The sequence below is a fragment of the Schistocerca americana genome, chromosome 2 (assembly GCF_021461395.2).
Source record: "Schistocerca americana isolate TAMUIC-IGC-003095 chromosome 2, iqSchAmer2.1, whole genome shotgun sequence".
Classification (NCBI taxonomy): Eukaryota; Metazoa; Arthropoda; class Insecta; order Orthoptera; family Acrididae; genus Schistocerca; species Schistocerca americana.
In genome coordinates, this window is record NC_060120.1 from 556681102 (window position 1) to 556703980 (window position 22879).

A 22879-nucleotide genomic window follows, 5' to 3' on the forward strand; every position below is an offset into this window, starting at 1 on the left:
GTTCATAGAGTTTCTCAAGGAAATTAACTGCCCCTTCTCTGTCATTTTAAAAGATGATAGAATGTCTGTATAAGCTGAATATTGTAAATGAATTTTAGTTTCACACATTCTGCCGATGGTTATTCCTTCTACTTCTGTTTCCCATGTCCTACTAACTTTATGATACAAGAGTGAGTGATAAGTGGGACAGTCCATCTCCCTGTCGGACCCTTGTTTCTTTACCGTCTTGGAATTTAACTTTTGAACTGCTGACTGTTAATGTTTGTTTAATCAACTGTCTAGTCTTTCTATCCACTTTAAACTCCTATAATATATTAAGCTGTGTTCATCTGTCCATTGAATCAGATGCTATTTTGAAGTCTACAAAGATGAACACAGTTCATCTGCCTTTGTGGATTTATAAGACTGTCTTGAGATTGAGAATTTGTTCCACACAGGATTTACCTTTCCTAAAACTTTGATATTTGTCAATTAAATAATTTGCTTATTTTTCAAGCTTTTTAAGTATGATTTTTGAAAGAATTGTGTAAGTAACTGGCAGCGATGAAATCCCTCTGTAGTTATTTGTATCATTTTTATCCCCTTTCTTGTGTAATGGGTGGATTATGGCAGTGTGCCCTTAGGGATCTTTAGGGATTGTTTCCTCCGTCCAAATAACTGTAAGAGCTTCATGAATTTTCTGGGTGATGTTTTCTGTATGTGTTTGCCAAATTTATGCTTCCATCCCATCCTTCCCTGGAGCATTATTCCTTTTAAGTTCACATATTGCTTTTTCAACTTCTGTCATTGACACTTCTGATTCTGTGTTTGGCTCAGTTTTTTCAGATATGAATTTGACTGTGGGAGATTCACAATTTAAAAGGTATTTACAGTAGTTTGCGTGGAGTTTACAATTCTCTATATTATTGATTTCCTAAGTCCCATCTGGTCACTAAAACAAGAGACTGGGTGCCTGATATATTGACTTTTTTTCTAAAAGTGCTGTAGAAACCTTTTGTGTTTTTTTCTGAAACTCTTGTTCTGTTCCTGCTAGTCTGGTTTTATCAGATTGTGTGATATTGAAATCTATTTCTTGACTGTGGTGAATTCGTGCCACTTTTGGGTTGTTTTATGGGAATTCCAGTCTTTTCAGATTTTAATTCTTTGCTCTATGACCTTGTCACAAATATTGTTCCACTACCCATGTTTACATTTCTTTGGGGGTGGGAGGTGGGGGGAGAGGAAATACTTTGGGAAGAGTATCTTTAAGTTGTGACCAGCTGGAAGATTCTTGGCTGAGGATATTTGCATGGAAGATGTTAGAATTTTGTTTAAAAAATTCAGGATCATTTCATGGATTTCTTCTTAGTCTCATTCTGGTTCTGTTTGGCTGGAATTTAACTTTATTTTTAATGACAGATGGTGAGTAGAATCAATTACTCCTTCTGTTTACTTTTTACATTCAAAATTTCTTTTTAATTTCTCTTTGAGATGGTTGTATGATCTTTTTGAAATTTTCCAGGATTATGATTTGGAGATTTCTAAGTTTATTTCCTGTTAGGATGCCAGAAAATGTGTTAACATCAGTTTCAGATCAAATGCTTCACAAAGTTGATTATCCTGCCTCCATTTTCAACTAGTCCTTTGGCGAGCAGGTTTCAAACCTGCAGTTGTTCTGTATTTCTTTTCCTGGCTAATTTGCGTGTTGATGTTTCCCATTAAAATTTTAATATAATGATGGAGAATAATGGCTGTAATTTCTTCCAGTAATTCCCAGAATTCCTCCACTTATGTGGCTCTGTTTATTGTAGTTGTTTGTTGGTGCATGGATGTTGATTAAGCTTTGTTCACTGGTTTGACTGATAGGAATGGAATTCTTTCAGAAGGTGAAGTTAAGTTCAATATTGAATTTATATTATTGGTTTTGATTAGAAATCAGTTTAAAAATTGCAGTGGTCCATTGAGTTCCAAGATTCCTGACTTGCCCCTGTAAACTCTCTAATTTGTGGAAGCAAAGTGGCACTTGTCTTTACATCTCATTTCTTGTAGTGATGGAATTTGGATGCTAGATTTATCTGTCAGTTTCTTTAATTTTCTGGTTTAATTGCAATAATGTGATCTGAATATGTAAGAAGTTAAGTCCCAGCCTCTTCAGATTAATGTCTACTATGTTGAACAGCTCTTCTCATGCTAGCCTTCAATAGTGGATCAGAAAAGGGCTAACTACCACCAAGATCTATTAATAGTAAATGACTAAGATGAGAGACAGTACTCATTTTGTGCTAGGCTCTTTCCCTGGAGAAAGAGAGGAATACCATGCAACATTCAAACATAAGTCCGTGTGCTAATTTAATTTCAACAGATTCCCTTTCAATATTACCACAACAGTCAGAAGAGAAGGCCAAAATCTTTGTGTTCTTGCTTTCTACATGATGGTCAGTATCAAGCCAGAGTTCTGCACTCACATATTTGCCCAGCTGTTGTAATTGTCTCTGGAACTCTTATGTTCCCACAATGGTCTTCAACAGTCCTCATGATCTGACTAATTGTACTGTATTTTTTATTGGTCCTATTGTGTACAAAAGCAGCTTATGCATAAACATTCAAAAAGTCAATTTATATGTACGGTATACAAGTGAAACATGAAAGTGATATATACCAAGCTGCAGTTGTAGAGGATCCTATAGACACCTGTGCTGAAGGCTTAACTCATCTTGCACAGAGCCTAAAGGAGCCATTACCTTGGAGGGAGATTGGAACACACACTAAACACCACATTTTTCAAAATACTGTATAATCAGTTTTGTTAGAAATCTATGATGTGTGTTGCACTTCCAACACACTGTTCAGAGGACAAGGAGAGTGAGAAATGGCTCCTAAGGTAACAGATTTTCTGCCCTATGCAAGAAGCATTAAAAAAAAGTGTCATATCTTGCAAAAACAGAGTGTTTGGTGTGTGTGTTCTGGCTTCCCCACAACATGAGGGCTTTTTTACATTCTGTGAAAGATGATCTGGATCTTTACAAGGCCAATCTCTCAAAACTATTGTTTGCCACCGACAGTCAGAACGTGGGAACTTCTGAAGACAGTTGTGTGGAGTATAAGCCTTGCATACCCTTAGAACAGCCAAGCAAACAGGCAGTTGCAGAACAGTGTCTACACTATCTTTACACTAGGTGTCAATGGAACATATGAACACAAAGATTTTGGCCCCCACTTCTAACTTGTAGAACATGGTGAGAATCTATAGAAACTAAATTAGAAATTGGACTTATAAACTGGAGTGGAATGTTTTGTTTGAATTCTGCATGGGACCCTCTTGCTTCTTTAGTGAAATAGTATGGACACCAAGTAAATACCCCTCCTTTGTCTATTATTGATACATCTTGGCAGTAGTTATCTCTAGTAGACAGTGGTGCTGGTGTTGATTATGTGTAGCATGCCTTTCTGCTCGGCCTCTTATATGTTCTTTGTTATACAGGTCCCTTCACCGTAGGTTCATATTGCAGGGTGGACTGTTTGTCATGCCTTCAAAATGACCTGGTGGCAGTCTGTAGAAATGTTTATTTATGCTTGATGAGTTCACGCAGCTGTTGTCTCACAAGTTATTCATATATGGTGTGCACCAGGAAAAGCTTATTGTTCACATAACATCTGGGGTACTGTGTTGTTCTTGGCATACATAAATAATTGTCCAGTGGCTTTAAAAGCTGTTTCAGACACTGTAGTGCTTGCTGATGACACAAACACACTAATTAAGAGCCCAAACTGAGCAAACAGCTTGAGTCATAATCTGACAAAACCTTACAGTATGAAGCTGTTGCTGTTGCTGTCAACAGGAACAAATGTTAACAGTAATGCACTAAATGAAACACTATGTGTAAAATTCTGTGGGGTCCAGCTGGATAACAAGTTAAAATAGCATCAACAAATAGATGAACTAATCAAGAAGCTCAGAACAGTGTATTTTGCTCTTAGACATAACTCTCAATGCGTTGACCTAAAGACTGGTGTTGGCTTATTTAACATTTTTCACTCTAAGATGACCTATGAAATTATCTTCTGGAACAGTGCACCTAAACTAAATAGAGCATTTATTCAGCAGATGTGAACTGTAAGAATATTTTGTAAAGTAGTTAATCACACATTATGCAGAGGTCTCTTTAAAAACCTTTGAATTCTTACACTCACTTTGAAGTATATTAACTTCGTAATGTTCCTTCTTTTCTTTTTGTGTAATAACAAAAATCAGTTTTAGCTAAATCTTGATTTGACAATCAATACAAGACACAAAAACATTTTTGTTTGCCTCCTTGGTTATGATTCAGAGTGGAGCTATGTACTGTTGTGCTAAGTTGTTCAGTAAGGGCCGGCCGCAGTGGTCTAGCGGTTCTAGGTGCTCAGTCCGGAACCGCGCGACTGCTACGGTCGCAGGTTCAAATCCTGCCTTGGGCATGGCTGTGTGTGATGTCCTTCGGTTAGTTAGGTTTACGTAGTTCTAAGTTCTAGGGGACTGATGACCACAGATGTTAAGTCCCATAGTGCTCAGAGCCATTTTTGTTCAGTAAGGTCCCATCTAACATAATATAGCAGAAAATTGAAAACCATAACCAGATTCAAGTAAAACTCAAAACATGTCCCATTATCCACTCTTTTCTCATTTTCATGTGATTATTTAGATTCAAGGACTGGAAATTCCTATTAGTTACGAGACAGTTAGCAGTGTTCATTGTAAAGTTGCATGGCAAGTAGTTGTGTACTGTAAACAACCCACTGCTTTTACAGGTGTGGGTATCCATTTACTTTGAAAAATACCTGTGGTAATATGTAAATATTAAGCTACCAATTTGTAAGCAACAGCAGCTGTTTAATATAATTAAGGAAGCAGCAGCTTTTTGCAAAGAAGTGTCTTTAAGTCTATTTACTGGATTAGTTGATATAATCAGAAATGGTTTTTAGTAGTATACTGATAGAAATTCACTGTGAATGAAATTTACAGATTAAGAATCTACAATTGTGTTGCCTTTAGTTAATGCATGGTATAATTTGTTCCACATCTCTGGAGACTGTATTTCTGAATGAGATGTATGCAACATTATGAATGAAAGAATACAACTTGTGAACTGTTTTTGTTTTTGACAATTCTTGGCTACAATAGCCTTTGAATTACCTCATGTACTTTAGTACATACACATTTAAATGTTTTGGTAAGTTTTTTAATAATATGCAAATGAAAAAAAAACATAAATTTTTTACACATCAGTAGTATATCAGTTAATTTATAAATATCTATTATGTATTTTTGTTTCTCTAAGGTGTTCCACATCCTCAAGAATCTGCTCACTATGGGTCTATGGAAGAAACAGTGTATCTAATGTAATTTAATCCTGTTCATTGTTCACAAAGGAGCTCAGCACTCTGATAAAAAATTAAACTATTTTAAAGCACTGTCATAACAGCCCTTTGTGTAACTTAATTGAACTTCTAAAATGTTGAAGCACATGTGCCTGTTTCACTCTTGTGAAAGAACCCAACATAATAAGACCACATAGCTAAACAAGAAAAGTTTCTTTCACTTTTTACATGCAGAAGCTTAGTATTTTACATAGCTGCTCACCCTAGAATATAAACTGTCTTAAGATATTTTGATAATATAATCTAAATGGACAGATAAAAAAAAACATACACACACACACACACAAGGCGAACTTTCACAAGCTTTCACAGCCAGTGGTTCCTCCTCCTGGCAGAAGAGTTGAAGGGGAAGGAAGAGAGGTGAGGGTGAAGGACTAGAGAGGTTTAGGGAAAGGGATACAGTTTAGAAAAGTCACCCAGAACCCTGGATCAGGGGAGACTTGCCGGACGGGATGAAAAGGAAAGACTGATTGATTGAACAATTGGTCTTTCCTTCTCATCCCATCTGGTAAGTCTCCCCTGACTCTGCTAAGTGACTTTTCTAAACTGTATCCCTTTCCCTAAACCTCAACAGTCATTTCCCTTCAGCCCTCTTCCTTCCCCTTCAACTCTTCCACCAGAAGAAGTAGCCACTGGCTCTGAAACCTTTTGAAAGTTCAATCCTTCTGTGTGTGTGTGTGTGTGTGTGTGTGTGTGTGTGTGTGTGTGTGCGCGCGTTTTCCCCTGCTGCCACTTGGTGAGTAGATTTCTTTTTTATCTGTTCATTTACATTGTATTATCAATAACTGATTATTTTCATTGTTAAGATATTTTGAGTTTGAGAACCAGGGCTATATTTCCAGGGGGGGGGGGGGTCTTAATGTTTTAGAATAAGGCATTCTTATTAGACATAATCAGATATTCTGAGGTCATCAGAATGTGATAGTAATGTTAGTAGTTCCTTGATGTGGCTTGTACAATGTATCAGAAAGTCTTTCTTTTTGTATAATCAGACTTGTTCTTCACTCATGAAGGTTTTCCTCTGACTTGGGCTTCATGGTGTGTGGTGAACATTTATTTGCATCTAAGTACGCATATGTGCACTGTATGCACATATCCGTTACTGATAGAATGGGATTGTCAGGATCAGTAAATAATGCTCTTGAATATCTGAAACTAGCCTTTACAAATAGTTTCAGGTACATGAATATGTCACTCACTTCACCAAAAGAAATAACTTCCATAATAAAATCTTTAAAAACAAAGCATTCTAGTGGTTACGATGAAATATCAACAAAGTTAATTAAGGCATGTTCTAGTGAGTTTAGTACAATTCTAAGTTACTTGTGTAACCAGTCAATTATAACTGGGACATTTTCTGACTGGCTAAAATATGCAGATGTTAAGCCTCTATTCAGGAAAGGGGATAAAGAGATACCATAAAACTACAGACCAATTTCACTTTTGCCAGCATTCTTAAAAATTTTAGAAAAAATAATGTACAGGCAGCTTCTCAACCACTTGACCACAAATAACGTATTATCAAGAACACAGTTTGGATTTCTGAAGGGTTCTGATATCAGGGCTATTTACACCTACAGTGAAAATGTACTTAATTCATTAAATAACAAATTACAAGCAGCAGGCATTTTCTGTGATTTGTCAAAGGCATTTGACTGTGTGAAACACAACATCCTTTTAAATAAATTAGAATTCTATGGTATCACAGACAGTGCTGCAAAATGGTTCAAGTCATACCTCGCTAACAGGAAACAAAGGGTGTCAGTACAAGGGACTAGTAAATTAAGTCATCAGTCATCATCAGAATGGGAAGAAATTACATGTGGTGTCCCACAAGGATCCATCTTAGAGCCATTGCTTTTTCTTGTGTACATTAATGATCTCTCATCAGTTACACTGCCAGAAGCAGAGTTTGTTTTGTTTGCAGATGACACAAGTATTGTAATAGTATGTTGGGTGTAGTTCTAGAAAGATCTGCTAATGATATTTTCATAGATATTAATAAATGGTTTAAAGCCAACTCACTGGCATTAAGGTTTGAAAAGACTCACTATATGCAATTCAGAACCTGTAAGAGGTTTCCACCCAGCATATGCATGAGGTATGAAGAACAGCAGATAGAAGAGGTTGACAGTCTTAAATTCCAGGGATTACAACTTGATAATAAATTCAGTTGGGAGAACCACAGAACGGCAGAAACGCCTTAACAAATCTGTATTTGCAATTCGAGTGTTAGCTGACATAGGTGACATAAAAATGAAAAAGCTTGCATACTTTGCCTACTTTCATTCCATAATGTTATATGGCATAATATTTTGGGGTAACTCTTCAAGTGAAACAAAAGTTTTCAGAGTCCAAAAGCGTGTAATACGTATTATTTGTGGAGTAAATTCACAGACGTCCTGTAGAAACCTCTTCAAAGAACTGGGTATGCTAACTACTGCTGCTCAGTATATTTATTCCTTAATGAAATTTGTCCTAAATAATATATCTCTTTTTCCAACAAACAGCTCAGTTCATACAAACAATACCAGGAACAAAAATGATCTGCACAAGGACTTAAAAGCACTTACTTTAGTTCAAAAAGGGGTCCACTACTCAGGAACACTCATCTTCAATAATCTGCCAGCAAACATAAAAAATTTAGTTACAAATAAAGGTCAGTTTAAAAGGAGCCTGAAAGACTTACTAGTGGCCAACTCCTTCTACTCCATTGACGAATTTTTTTAATAGAAACAAATGATGTATTGTATATATTGATCCTATTAGTATTGTTATTTCAGCTTAAATATATAAATAAATATTGACACGTTCCACATCCATGAGGACCTCCTCAGCATGGATCTATGGAATGAAAAACTAATCTAATCTAATCTCCATTGCTGAAATTTTTCATATCATCACCACATGAAAATAACGGATTGAAGGTGTATTCTTTGAAAAATTTGTCAAAATAATCACTGAAGTCTAAACTATTAAAAACGTATTCATAGAGTGTAGTATTTCAAATTCATACTACTTATTAATTTCTGTGTGAAGAGTGTTTAAATAAGTTTGCATCTTATACCACAGTTGACAATTTTGACATGTCAAGCAGGTGCAGGAATTATGCAAGGGAATAATAATAAATCTTGACAGTTAATAATCTGTTGTAATAATAAAATCTATTGACTGGTTAGCTAGACAGTCAATTGCTCCACTGACACAATCTATAGGAGCACAAAAAAAGGTAGAATGAATGAAAAAACTGTACATGAAAACTCTTGAGATGATGGTCATTAAAATTTCAAAGATGTTAATAAACTGCTTTAAGATTGAAAGTCACTGACTGGTTTGCTAAACAGTCCATTACCATAGAAAGAGTGGAACAAGAAGACAAAAATAATGGAAGTTGAATTAACCAGTAACTGAAATCCATTGGATACTGAAAGAAATGTAAATTGAGGAAGGAAACAGATCGAATGGTGCTAACGAGTACAGTGACAAGGCAATAAACTAAAGGTGGTGGCTCAGTAAGGGGTATTCACAGAAGAGAACAGATGTTCATAAACGATATTAAAAGAGGTAAAAAGGTAACTGAAGATGAAAAAGGAGATAAAAGGTAAAAAGCAATGTTAAAAGATAATTATGATATATTAGACACTGAAACAAACTATAAAGACAAAGAACTGGGAAGGATGAGTATAATATCATTACAGGTATAAACTGTAGGACAATTCCATTTTTTCAAAATGTTGATATTCTGATATTACAATGTAACAGAGAATCTGAAGGTAGTAAGCAAGTTTCTTGTTATCATAATGTATTGGTAATCACTATACAAGAATCCATTGCAATGAAAGAATACAATAGGTCAAATTGAGTGTCAAAGTATGACCTCTGCCCTCTGCAGGCAGTTTTCTACTGGCTGAAAGATCAAAGAATGCTGGTAACAGAATTATCCTTTGAATATAAAAAACATAGTGTTTTATGTATTTTGTATTTACATCACTTGTTACACAGTTTTCACATTCTGTGATATGTCAATTTGAAGGTTACTTCCTTTTATTTAAAATATAACACACTGGATTAATGCACAGAATTTCTTATGTTATGTATATTACATTATGTTGTAGGCAACTGGGGATGCACTATTTAGTCTCCCAGCTTTTGAGACTTCACAATTGTGGTCAGATAAATTTCCTACTTACCTGTACAGTTTTGAACACAAAGGGAAGCAGAAAGGTGGACCTGAGTTCCTCACTGGTCTTCCATTAGTCCAACAGACACTGACACCAGCTCCCAATGAAGGTATGTACAGTTATTTTACTTGCTAGAATTTAAAGCTCTTTACGTTGTACAAATTGGAGAAGGAGCCATAAGTTAAGATAGCGATGCAAACAATGTCAAACTCTTTTTCAGTAAAATAATACTTGAATGCCTTGCTGTGCTGGTACTGAAAACAGCTGAATGCAAGGGGAATCTACAGCCGTAATTTTTCCCGAGGGCATGCAGCTTTACTGTATGGTTAAATGATGATGGCATCCTCTTGGGTAAAATATTCTGGAGGTAAAATAGTCCCCCATTCTGCTCTCCGGACAGGTACTACTCCGGAGGACATCGTTATCAGGTGAAAGAAAACTGGTGTTTTATGGATGGAGGGTGAAATGTCAAATCTCTTAATCAGGCGGGTAGGTTAGAAAATTTAAAAAGGGAAATGGATGGGTTAAAGTTAGATATAGTGGGATTAGGGAAGTGTGATGGCAGGAGGAACAAGACTTCTGGTCAGGTGAATACAGGGTTATAAATACAAAATCAAATAGGGGTAATGCAGGAGTTGGTTTAATAACAAATAAAAAAAATAGGAACATGGCTAAGCTACTGTGAACAGCATAGTGAATACATTATTGTAGCCAAGATAGACTTGAAACCCATGCCTACCACAGTAGTACAAGTTCATTTGCCAACTAGCTCTGCAGGTGATGAAGAGATTGAAGAAATGTATGATGCCATAAAATAAATTATTCAGATAGTTAAGAGAGACAAAAATTTAATAGTCATGTGGGACTGTAATTCAATAGTAGGAAAAGGAAGAGAAGGAAAAGTAGTAGGTGAATGTGGATCGGGGGTAAGGAATGAAAGAGAAAGCCACCTGGTAGAATTTTGCACAGAGCATAACCTAATCATAGCCAACACTTGGTTTAAGAATTATGAAAGAAGGTTGTATATGTGGAATAGTCCTGGAGACACTGGAAGGTTTCAGATAGATTATATAATGGTAATACAGAGATTTAGGAACCAGGTTTTAAATTGTAAGACATTTCCAGAAGCAGTTGTGGACTCTGACCACAATCTACTGGTTATGAACTGTAGATTAAAACTGAAGAAACTGCAAAATGGTAGTAATTTAAGGAGATGGAACCTGGATAAACTGAAAGAACCAGAGGTTGCAGAGAGTTTCAGAGAGAGCATTAGGGAATGATTGACAAGAACAGGGGAAAGAAATACAGCAGAAGAAGAACAGGTAGCCTTAAGAGATGAAATAGTGAAGGCAGTAGAGGATAAAGTACATAAAAAGGCAAGGGCTAGTAGAAATTTTTGGGTAACAAAAGAGATATTGAATTTAACTGATGAAAGGAGAAAACATAAAAATGCAGTAAATGAAGCAGGCAAAAAGGACTACAAATGTCTAAAAAATGAGATGAACAGGAAATGCAAAATGGCTAACCAGGGATGACTAGAGGACAAATGCAAGGATGTAGATGCATATATCACTAGGGGTAAGATAGATATTGCCTACAGGAAAATTAAAGAGACATTTGGAGAAAAGAGAACCACCTGTATGAATATCAAGAGCTCGGATGGAAAACAAGTCCTAAGCAAAGAAGGGAAAGCAGAAAGGTGGAAGGAGTATACAGAGGATCTATACAAGGCAATGTATTTGAGGGTGATATTATGGAAATGGAAGAGGATGTAGATGAAGATGAAATGGGAGGTATGATACTGCATGAAGAAGTTGACGGACCAATTAAAGAGCTAAGTCAAAACAAGGGCCCGGGAGTAGACAACATTCCATTAGAACTACTGATAGCCTCAGGAGAGCCAGCCCTGACAAAACTCTACCCTCTGGTGAGCAAGATGTATGAGACAGGCGAAATACCCTCAGATTTCAAGAGGAATATAATAATTCCAATCGCAAAGAAAGCAGATGTTGACAGGTGTGATAATTACCAAACTATCAGTTTAATAACTCACGGCTGCAAAATACTAACACGAATCCTTTACAGACAAATGGAAAAACTGGTGGAAGCTGACCTTGGGGAAGATCAGTTTGGATTCCTTAGAAATGTTGGAACATGCAAGGCAGTACTCACCCTACGACTTACCTTAGAAGATAGATTAAGGAAAGGCAAACCTATTTTTCTAGCATTTGCAGACTTAGATAAAGCTTTTGACAATGTTGACTGGAATACTCTCTTTCAAATTCTGAAGTGTCAGGGTAAAATACAGGGAGCAAAACACTGTTTACAATTTGTACTGAAACCACATGGCAGTTATTAGAGTCGAGGGGCTTGAAAGGGAGTGAGACAGGATTGTAGCCTATCCCCAATGTTATTCAATCTGTATACTGAGCAAGCAGTAAAGGAATCAAAAGAAAAATTTGGAGTAGGAATTAAAATCCATGGAGAAGAAACAAAAACTTTGAGGTTTGCTGATAACACTGTAATTTTGTTAGACAGCAAAGGACTTGGAACAGCTGCTGAACAGAATGGACACCGTGTCTTGAAAGGAGGATATAAGATGAACATCAAAAAGAGTAAAACGAGGATAATGGAATGTAATTGAATTAAATTAGGTGATGCTGGGAGAATTAGATTAGGAAATGAGACACTTAAAGTAGTAGATAAGTTTTGCTATTTGGGGAGCGAAAAAAACTGATGATGGTCCAAGTAGAGAGGATATAAAATGTAGACTGGCTATGGCACGGAAAGTGTTTCTGAAGAAGAGAAATTTGTTAACATCGAGTACAGATTTAAGTGTCAGGAAGTTCTTTCTAAAAGTATTTGTATGCAGTGTAACCATATATGGAAATTAAACATGGACGATAAATATTTCAGACAAGAAGAGAACAGAAGCTTTTGAAATGTGGTGCTATGGAAGAATGCTGAAGATTTGATGGATAGTTCACAAAACTAATGAGGTACTGAATAGAAATGGGGAGAGAAGAAATTTGTGACACAACGTGACTAGAAGAAGGGATCGGTTGATAGGACACATTCTGAGGCATCAAGGGATCACCAATTTAGTACTGGAGAGAAGCTTGGAGGATAAAAATCGTAGAGGGAGCTCAAGAGATGAATGCAATAAGCAGATTCAGAAGGATGTAGGTTGCAGTAGTTACATGGAGATGAACAAGCTTGCACTGGATAGAGTAGCATGGAGAGCTGGACTGAAGACCACAACAACAACAACAACAACAGCAACAACAATACTTGAATGAAAAGATCAGATTTTATTAACTCTAATGATAGTAGTGGCTTAAAAACTTTTAAATGTTTAAGTGTGTTGACTGCTCAGCTTTTGTAATGTTTACTCACTCAGTAAGCAAGACAGAACATATATGAATTGAAAATGGCACTGAGGCAAAAGATCATTCTGTGCACTGCCTTATCTTAATTTTTTTTTAGAAATATTTTCTTTAGGCCTAATAACATTATTTTTATTGCTATCATCAGTGTATTCAGATCTCCATATTTCCTTGTAGAAACATTGGTACATTTATGAATTACATTTACTTCTAGTACAATATCTTTATTTCTTTTAGTTCATATGTACCAAATTCAGAGTCATTGGACATATATGACTGCTCTGTTAGTATAAATTCATTACTACTTGATGTAACTCCAGTTGTTTTCGGTCACTTTCAAGAATGATAATGAAATTTTGATTTTACCATTTTGACCTGTGCATATGTCACAGTACAACTATTAAATGTGTTTAGTGACTCATTTTTCCATGCTTTGTTGGACGTAGTGCAATCTCTTGTGATTGTCCATATGCTGCATTCTTCTTCTATATGCACCCCACTTAAGTTGATCCATTATGTATAACTATTAAAATATGTTGTGCCCTCAACATATCCCAGAAAATTTTAATTTTGAGAATAATTGAATCATCAACAAATCTGAGGAATTAGGTAAAAGTTTCTCCAACTTAAACTTTGTATCAAATTAATCAGCAACATTTTTGTATACACTCTTGTATTTCCTCAACTCTTTCTGTGACAATTTGCATACCATTCACAAAGATTGTGTGATATCTTTATTATGCAATAAAAATGCATCTCTGCACTTATGACCTATTGAATTGGGGACACCTCCATAATACACTCCTGGAAATGGAAAAAAGAACACATTGACACCGGTGTGTCAGACCCACCATACTTGCTCCGGACACTGCGAGAGGGCTGTACAAGCAATGATCACAAGCACGGCACAGCGAACACACCAGGAACCGCGGTGTTGGCCGTCGAATGGCGCTAGCTGCGCAGCATTTGTGCACCGCCGCCGTCAGTGTCAGCCAGTTTGCCGTGGCATACGGAGCTCCATCGCAGTCTTTAACACTGGTAGCATGCCGCGACAGCGTGGACGTGAACCGTATGTGCAGTTGACGGACTTTGAGCGAGGGCGTATAGTGGGCATGCGGGAGGCCGGGTGGACGTACCGCCGAATTGCTCAACACGTGGGGCGTGAGGTCTCCACAGTACATCAATGTTGTCGCCAGTGGTCGGCGGAAGGTGCACGTGCCCGTCGACCTGGGACCGGACCGCAGCGACGCACGGATGCACGCCAAGACCGTAGGATCCTACGCAGTGCCGTAGGGGACCGCACCGCCACTTCCCAGCAAATTAGGGACACTGTTGCTCCTGGGGTATCAGCGAGGACCATTCGCAACCGTCTCCATGAAGCTGGGCTACGGTCCCGCACACCGTTAGGCCGTCTTCCGCTCACGCCCCAACATCGTGTAGCCCGCCTCCAGTGGTGTCGCGACAGGAGTGAATGGAGGGACGAATGGAGACGTGTCGTCTTCAGCGATGAGAGTCGCTTCTGCCTTGGTGCCAATGATGGTCGTATGCGTGTTTGGCGCCGTGCAGGTGAGCGCCACAATCAGGACTGCATACGACCGAGACACACAGGGCCAACACCCGGCATCATGGTGTGGGGAGTGATCTCCTACACTGGCCGTACACCACTGGTGATTGTCGAGGGGACACTGAATAGTGCACGGTACATCCAAACCGTCATCGAACCCATCGTTCTACCATTCCTAGACCGGCAAGGGAACTTGCTGTTCCAACAGGACAATGCACGTCCGCATGTATCCCGTGCCACCCAACGTGCTCTAGAAGGTGTAAGTCAACTACCCTGGCCAGCAAGATCTCCGGATCTGTCCCCCATTGAGCATGTTTGGGACTGGATGAAGCGTCGTCTCACGTGGTCTGCACGTCCAGCACGAACGCTGGTCCAACTGAGGTGCCAGGTGGAAATGCCATGGCAAGCCGTTCCATAGGACTACATCCAGCATCTCTACGATCGTCTCCATGGGAAAATAGCAGCCTGCATTGCTGCGAAAGGTGGATATACACTGTACTAGTGCCGACATTGTGCATGCTCTGTTGCCTGTGTCTATGTGCCTGTGGTTCTGTCAGTGTGATCATGTGATGTATCTGACCCCAGGAATGTGTCAATAAAGTTTCCCCTTCCTGGGACAATGAATTCACGGTGTTCTTATTTCAATTTCCAGGAGTGTAGTATGTTGGCCTTATTTGAGTGGAGACTCATTGTAGCATATATTCTGACACCAATGGCACTGGAATCCATGAATAGTCAACTGCCATCCATTGATCATAGAAACAGGTTGGAGCAGGTTCAAAGATGCACACATCTCAACAAATGGTGTCCCATATGTGTTCAGTAGGGTTGATTAAAAGCAACACAGGCAATTTCTGTCTCTGGAATGTTCCTCAAATCATTCTGACACAATACAGAAGGAATGGAGTGATCCATCACCTTACAAAAGGTACAGGCTGCCTGTAGGGTGCTGTACATGAACAAATAGATGCATGTGATTGGACAGAAGCTCCCTATATAGTCTGCCGTTGAAAACTGATGGCAGACATAACAAGGATCTCATTATATCCCATATAAACCTGTCCAACATCAAAATATATCCAGCAATTCTCTGAATGATGTTCTGTTGGAAATCAGAATGCATGGTTATTAACAACAAGTATAATCAGTTTTTGACAGTATAATGTAATTGGATAGATAAAAAGATCTACTCACTAAGTGGCAGCAGGCAAACACACACACATAAAAGAAGATTCCATTTTTGCAAGCTTTAGGAGTCAGTGGCTGCTTCCTCGAGCAGAAGGGTTGAAGGGAGAGGAAGTGGGGTAAAGGAAAAGGACTGCAGGGGTTTATGAAAAGGTATAGATTTTGGAAAAGTCGCCCAGAACTGCAGGCCCGGGAGACTTACCGCATTGGATGAGAAGGAAAGACTTGATTGCTGGGGACTGCACCAGATGAGATTTGAAAATCTGAAAGCTTAAATGTGGAAGTCAGGGTAATATGCAAGACAGAGATTAATGCTAAAACACCATGCACAAGTTAATAAGACTGGAAAGCTAAGTGCATTGTCCATAACAGAGGTGGGAGGGAGACGGCAAAGAACAGATAGGTCAGAAAATGAAAGAGGTAGAAAACTAAAACAGAGTGAGGGAAGGAATAGTTACTGTGAAAAAATGACGAGATGAAAGAAATTAACGTAAATTAAGGCCAGGTGGATAATAAGAACTGAGGACATGTTGTAGTGTTAGTTTCCACCTGTGGAGTTCTGAGAAAGTGGTGTCTGGGTGAAGAATCAAGGTGGCACATGTGGTGAAATAGGTATTGAGATCACAGCTTTCATATTGTAGAACATGCTCTGCAACTGGATATTGTGTGTTGCTGGTATATATCCTCTGTCTATGCCCATTCATCCTAACTGATAACTTAGTTGGAGTCATGCTGATGTAAAAGGCTGAACAGTGTTTACATAACAGCCTCTGACACATGATATGCTATGTCTGTAATTTACAAGACATATCCAGTCTCTCGCTCTCTCTCTCTCTCTCTCTCTCACACACACACACACACACACACACACACACACACACACACACACACATGTACAAGATATCACTTCAAATGACTATTAAATATGGAACAGATAACATTCATGATTACTACAAAGTTTCCTGGTACGCACTGTTTAAATCATTTCAGTCGTATGCAAGTGATGATATTCAGTTCTCTGAATTTTATGCATATCTCTACTCAGTGACCCATAAACAAACTTGCTTCAATGTCAGACCAGTCATCCAGTTTTAGATACTTAGTGCTAAACATGCAAAGCCGGAGGAGTCCTCAGTTAGCAGTAACTAATATCAGTAGACATACTGAAAGCAAACAAATGAGGACTTTGACACACATTGGTTAGAAAGTGTAAACTTTGGAGTACCACAACAGCACCATTTAAAAAATTAAAGCAATGCCAGGAGGTAGTTATGATGTTATGTTTGATACTGGAAGCAAAACTAAAGAAAAACTGAGACACTTTAAAAGGGTTTGTTGACCTAGAAAAAGCATGTAACAAGTTAAAGTGGTGCAAGATATTTGAAATCTGTACAAAAAAAGGAACATACTATACGGAAAGATGAGTAATGTACACCAAGAGGAAACAATAAAGCTGCAAATGCTCAGATTATAAAAGGGCATAAGGCAAGGATGCTTTATTTCTCCTCCAGTATTCAACTGGTATATATAAGAAGCATTGACAGAAATAAAGGAAAGTCCCAGAAGTGGGATAAAGCTCAGAGTGAACAGATATCAGTGATGACCTTATCCTATGTGAAAATGGGAAGAAGTACTGGACCTACTTAATGGAATAAACAGTCTACTGAACATAGGATATAGGTTGTGAATAAGCCAAATAAAAACAAAAGTATTGAGGAGCAGCAGAAATGAGGTTAATGATAAACATCAATATTTGGGACCATATGGTAGATGAAATTAATGAATTTTGGTACATTGGAAGCAAAATAATGCACTGCAGATGAAGCAAGGTGATTAAAAGAAGACTAACACAGTAGAGAGAACATTCCTCACCAAAAGAAATCAATTAGTATCAAATGTAGGCCATAACATGAGAAAGAAATTTATTAGTATGTACATCTAGAGCTCAGCATTATATGTAAATGGACCAAAAGGTTTGAGTGTGGTGGTACAGAAAGATTGTGAATATTCTGTTGACTGATAAGATAAGAAATGAGGAGGTTCTCTGCAGAATCAGTGAGGAAAGAAGAGACAGGACAGCAGAACATGTGTGAAGACATCAGGGCTTCCATTGCAGTTGAGGGAGCCGTAAAAAGAAACAATTGAAGGGTAGACAAAGATTGGAATATTGTATAAAAGGAAAATTCTACCAATAAATCTAATAAATATGAGACAGTATTGCTCTTCAGTACTTATCTTCAGGAGGTGGTATGATTACTACTGTCAATAGGCATAAAAGTGAAAGTGATTACATTATCCTTGCTCAGAGAAGGAAGGAAGTAAAATTGGGTTTAACATTCCACCAACATCGAGGTCATTAGAGACGGAGAACAAGCTTGGATTGTGACAGGGATGGGGAAGGAAAATGGCCATGCCCTTACAAAGGAACCACCGCGGCATTTGCCTGAAGCAATTTAGGGAAATCACAGAAAACCGAAATCTGGGCGGCTGGACAGGGGTTTCAACTGTTGTCCTCCTGAATGGGAGTCCAGTGTGATAACCACTGCACCACCTCATCTGGTCCCTCCTCAGAGGGAAGAGACGGATGTATTGGGGAAAGTTAACAAGGAAAGGCTGTTGTGAGGATGATGGTAGCTACAGTTTATGACAGTAACTGAATATGAATCCCTTGTTTGGTAGAATATTTCCAGAAGATAGTTTTGCCAGATAACTATAGACAGTTACAACAGTTAATGGAAAAACAAAATATTGCAGCTACGACAGCACAAAGGATAAAAAGTAAAAATCAAATGTCCATTCAGTCTTTTGTAACAAAATTTCCAAAAACTATTAAATAAAAAAAATAAGAGTTTGTCATGATGCTACAGGAACTAGAAACCTCAAAAGTTATTTCAACATAATTATATGTTGCACAGTAAAGAACTTCAATTATATGTCACATAAATTGAGCAGATACACCTAGATATACAGTTGCAGTAATACGTTACCGTACATGTAATACAAGGAAATGTTGAGTAGCTGTGTACACACAACTGGAATAAAGTCCCAGATTCTAGATCTAAATAAGAACTGCACTGAATGATTCTTTGAGTGCTATGCCTCAGTAATAGACTTGGAGACACACAAGAGGCAATTCTAACTATGTACGGACTCCTAACACAGATGATGAGTAAATAAATAAATAAATCACAACACCAAAAAATAATTAATCTAAAGTAATGAAATTTCAGGACTACATTTGACTAGGTAACATATTTAAGTGATTAACATTGCAAGATGACAGGTTAATGTAAGTGTGAGATAGGCCATTGCAAATGTGAAATGATGGTACCTTTGTTACCATTAGAACTGTTAACCTGTTGGAAAAAATCGCCTGGAATTGTGTCGATGAATGGCAGCTCAACAGGTCAAATTGCCAGATTGACATACAGATTTGCAGTCAAAAAGCATGGGATAGTCATGAGAGTGCTCCTGCTGTCATATGAAATTGCATCCCAGACCATAACTCCAGGTGTAGGTCCAGTGTGTTTAGCATGCAGACAGTAGTTGCAGGCCCTAAACTGGCCTCCTCCCAACCAACACATGGCCTCACTGGCACCAAGGCAGAATCAGCTTTCATCAGAAAACACAACAGATGTCCACCCTGCCTGTCAATGAACTTCCACTTGATACCACTGAAGTTGTGAATTATAAATGCTCAGTGGTGGTGGTTTTGGGTCAGTGGAATGCTAGCTATCAGCCATCTGGCTTGGAGCTGTCCTTCAAGTAACCAATTTGTAACAGTTTGTTGTGTCACTGTGGTGCCAACTGCTGCTCATATTGCTGCTACAGATGCAGTATGATAAGCCAGGGCCATACACCAAATGCGATGATCTTCTCACTCAGTTGTGCCACGTGGCCATCCAGAGCCCAATCTTCTTGTGACCGTACATTCTTGTGATCACCACGGCCAACAATCATGTACAATGGCTAAATTTGTGCCAAGTCTTTCTGCAATATCACAGAAGGAACATCCAGCTTCTCATAGCCCTATTACGTGACCTGATTCCAACTCAGTGTGGTGTTGATAATGGCTTCTTTGTCATCTTAAAGTCATTCTTCACAAACATCAACTCACGATGCCCAGTCCCATAGGTAACTAATGCTCATTACTGTTACAGCATGTGTTTAAAGCAAACCTATTTGCATCCTTAAAGTGGCACTACTAGTGCCACTCATACTACTGGCACGAAATTGGAATGGAGGATGCGAAGTTCACCGGACTTGGATACGATGTGACGTCATTATGACGCATACACGCTACATCGAAAACGATAGAAACCGTATATCGACTATTCGACTTTTGTGAACTTTCGAGAGATTGTGACATGGTAGCGCTGTGCTCTGCGCCATTCGTTTAAATGTGTTTTGCGTTTAAATCGTGTATTGTACTGTGTTTGTGTCCTGTGCGTTGTTTTTCGTTTGCTCGTCTCTAATTATGTGTTCACCATTCGAGAGACTAATGAGAGAAAAGCTTACCACCATGGAATGCTTTGACACTGCATTCAATCATTTCATACGTCAATCAGTACTAGACACTAACCTTTGGTTAAGATTACATTGAGAAATCCACTTCCCCTCGTATATCTTCTCCGGTCGACGATTTTTCTTCAACAATGCCTCATATTTTTCTTTTTAAGTTCGAAATTCGATCATTCTACACATCAGTCATTAATGGACACTAAGGCACCTGTCCGAGTGTAAAATTACTTGGAATCATGGTTAATAAAAGACTATCGTGGGATGGACATATAAATTACTTAGCTAACAAACTTGCACGAGTTCTCTTTCAGCTATATAAATTAAGAAAAAAAAGTCAGCAATAGTATGCTGCTACAATCTAATATGTACTGACATTGTATGAAACCATACTAAAATGTTGATAATAAATAAATATTATTTTCGGCGTAAGCATTCAATACAACAATCACACAATCTAATCTGCTCGAGACATAAGACGACTTCACTTTTTTACGTGGTGTTTTCAAGGCCACGGTCAGGAATATTTCTATTAATATCCAGCTCTTTTATTTTGGCGAAATACATATACGCTACCACACTGAGCTGTTTTCAGAATCGTCAAAACAAGCCACTAGCTGACGACAGTTTAGAATCTCGAACGTTCGTAAAAGTCGATAGGTGTGTTAATCGGCTAAAGCGTATAAACGTCATAATGACGTCACATCATATCCAGGTTGGGTGAACTTAGCATCCTCCAATTGGAATAGACACGATCTATCAGGTGTAGAAACATGCCTACCAACTTTTGTTTACCGCATTTACTCGAATCTAAGCCGCACTTTTTTTTCGGTTTTTGTAATCCAAAAAACCGCCTGCGGCTTAGAATCGAGTGCAAAGTAAGCGGAAGTTCTGAAAAATGTTGGTAGGTGCCGCCACAACTAACTTCTGCCATGGAATATATGTAGCGCTACAACAGGCATGTCTTGCAGGTACAAAGATAAATACTGGCGCCAAAACCTCTTCGTCAGTAAATAAATTTAAAAAAAAAAGTGGAAAACGAGCTTTTTTCTCCGCCCCGAGTTTCGACCACTGCACTTTCATACATCATCCAACGAAGTAAATAGAAATTTCGTATTGTTCATCTTCTAGCAGCATTTCAATGTACTACGAAAATCCGACTGGCAAGACTGGAGTGTTTGTCAATATGGGAAACTTTACGTCCTGAATTTTTTCCTACCTATGAGAAGAGATGGTTGCTACTAGGAACTTTTATGAATTGTGAATCACATGCAGTATTCTCTTCACCATAAGGATAATACGAATATAAACATTTTGCCATGTATTCTTTCGTGTTTGCTGCTGTCTCATTTAAATCCTGTCTGCCTAATAAACTACGAAACTAGAGCGAGAGCACAGCAAACGCGGAAGAATACACAAATCATGTCATGTTTATATTCGTATTATTCTTATGCCTAATAGTGATACAGTCAGAAATGAAGCACGGCAATTGACTAGATTTTTAAATCTAAGATGACTAATTTCTGTGCAGAATATAATGTACTAAAGAGGCGTCTGCAAAGATTTTCAAACGGAGAAAAATGTTCGTTAAACTCTCGTTCAGAACATCTTCCATCATATGCAGTCTAGTATTTGGTTCTTGTTGATCATTATCAAAGAAAGCAGCAGTGCAAGTAACCGTGCACAAGAGTAAGCCATTATCAGAATGCGACAAACAATGCATGACACAGTACAGTAATGCATTTTCAGCTTAGAGTTACGTAAACACATAACGGCACTTATCAGATCAAAGAAAAATAAGCAATCAATTCAAACCAGACGAAGCACGTGAAAAAGGAAGGGTACCCGTATAAATACGGACGGAGCGCCTGACACATAGCAATGGCTTCCTGGTGAAGCTTAACTGCTAAACTTACGACTCGGACCAAACTACTGTAGCTGTATCGGCATTCGTTCGACCTCAATTGTGTCTCGTATCATAATGGACCAACTTAGTTTCGATTTGGAGGTGCGGCCTAAAACTTCTATCTCCCCTTGAATTTCGAGTCTCAAATTTCAGGTGCGGCTTAGAATCGGGAAAATTTTTTTCCTTGATTTCGAGTCTCATTTTTCAGGTGCGGCTTAGATTCAAGTGCGGCTTAGATTCGAGTAAATACGGTATGTCACCCAGTTCCTTCTTGGTGTTGTGATTTTTTTTACTGTCAATGTAGATGGTGTTAATAAGACATTGTAAAAAAAACTGGGAGATGGTGATTTCACTATTAATTACAATTTTTATTGTTCTGATGGAGAGCACTTAGAGTTGCTGATGTCCAGCTTGGAGTTTTCCCCTGAAGTAACATATCCAATGAAAGTAGGATGCCTTATGCAAACTGTGACTGATAATTTATTTTTAAATGCAACTGTTTCCCTCAAAATATATGAGAACCCCATAATAATTAGTTTATCTTATCATGGCAGTCAAATAGCAACAATAAAATGTCCAACTTCATCGGTTTTGCCTAGAAAAAGAAACATACACTGTCATAGAATTATAAATGCTCAGTAAGTCACATTATTCAGAGAGTGCTCACAGAATGAAAAATTGGATGAAGTTTACCAAGAACACATAATCAATGACAAATTTAATTATTTCCTTAAAAGGTTCTGAC

General features: G+C 38.2%; 1 protein-coding gene across 1 annotated transcript in view; it reads left to right on the forward strand.

Moving 5' to 3' along the window:
- LOC124594821 (pyrethroid hydrolase Ces2a) overlaps window positions 1–22879 on the forward strand; it is a 184287-nt gene that overhangs the window by 131725 nt on the left and 29683 nt on the right. The window contains exon 9 of the mRNA XM_047133265.1: window positions 9510–9684. Within this exon, the coding sequence (XP_046989221.1) occupies window positions 9510–9684 (175 nt within the window). The remainder of the gene's footprint in view (window positions 1–9509; window positions 9685–22879) is intronic.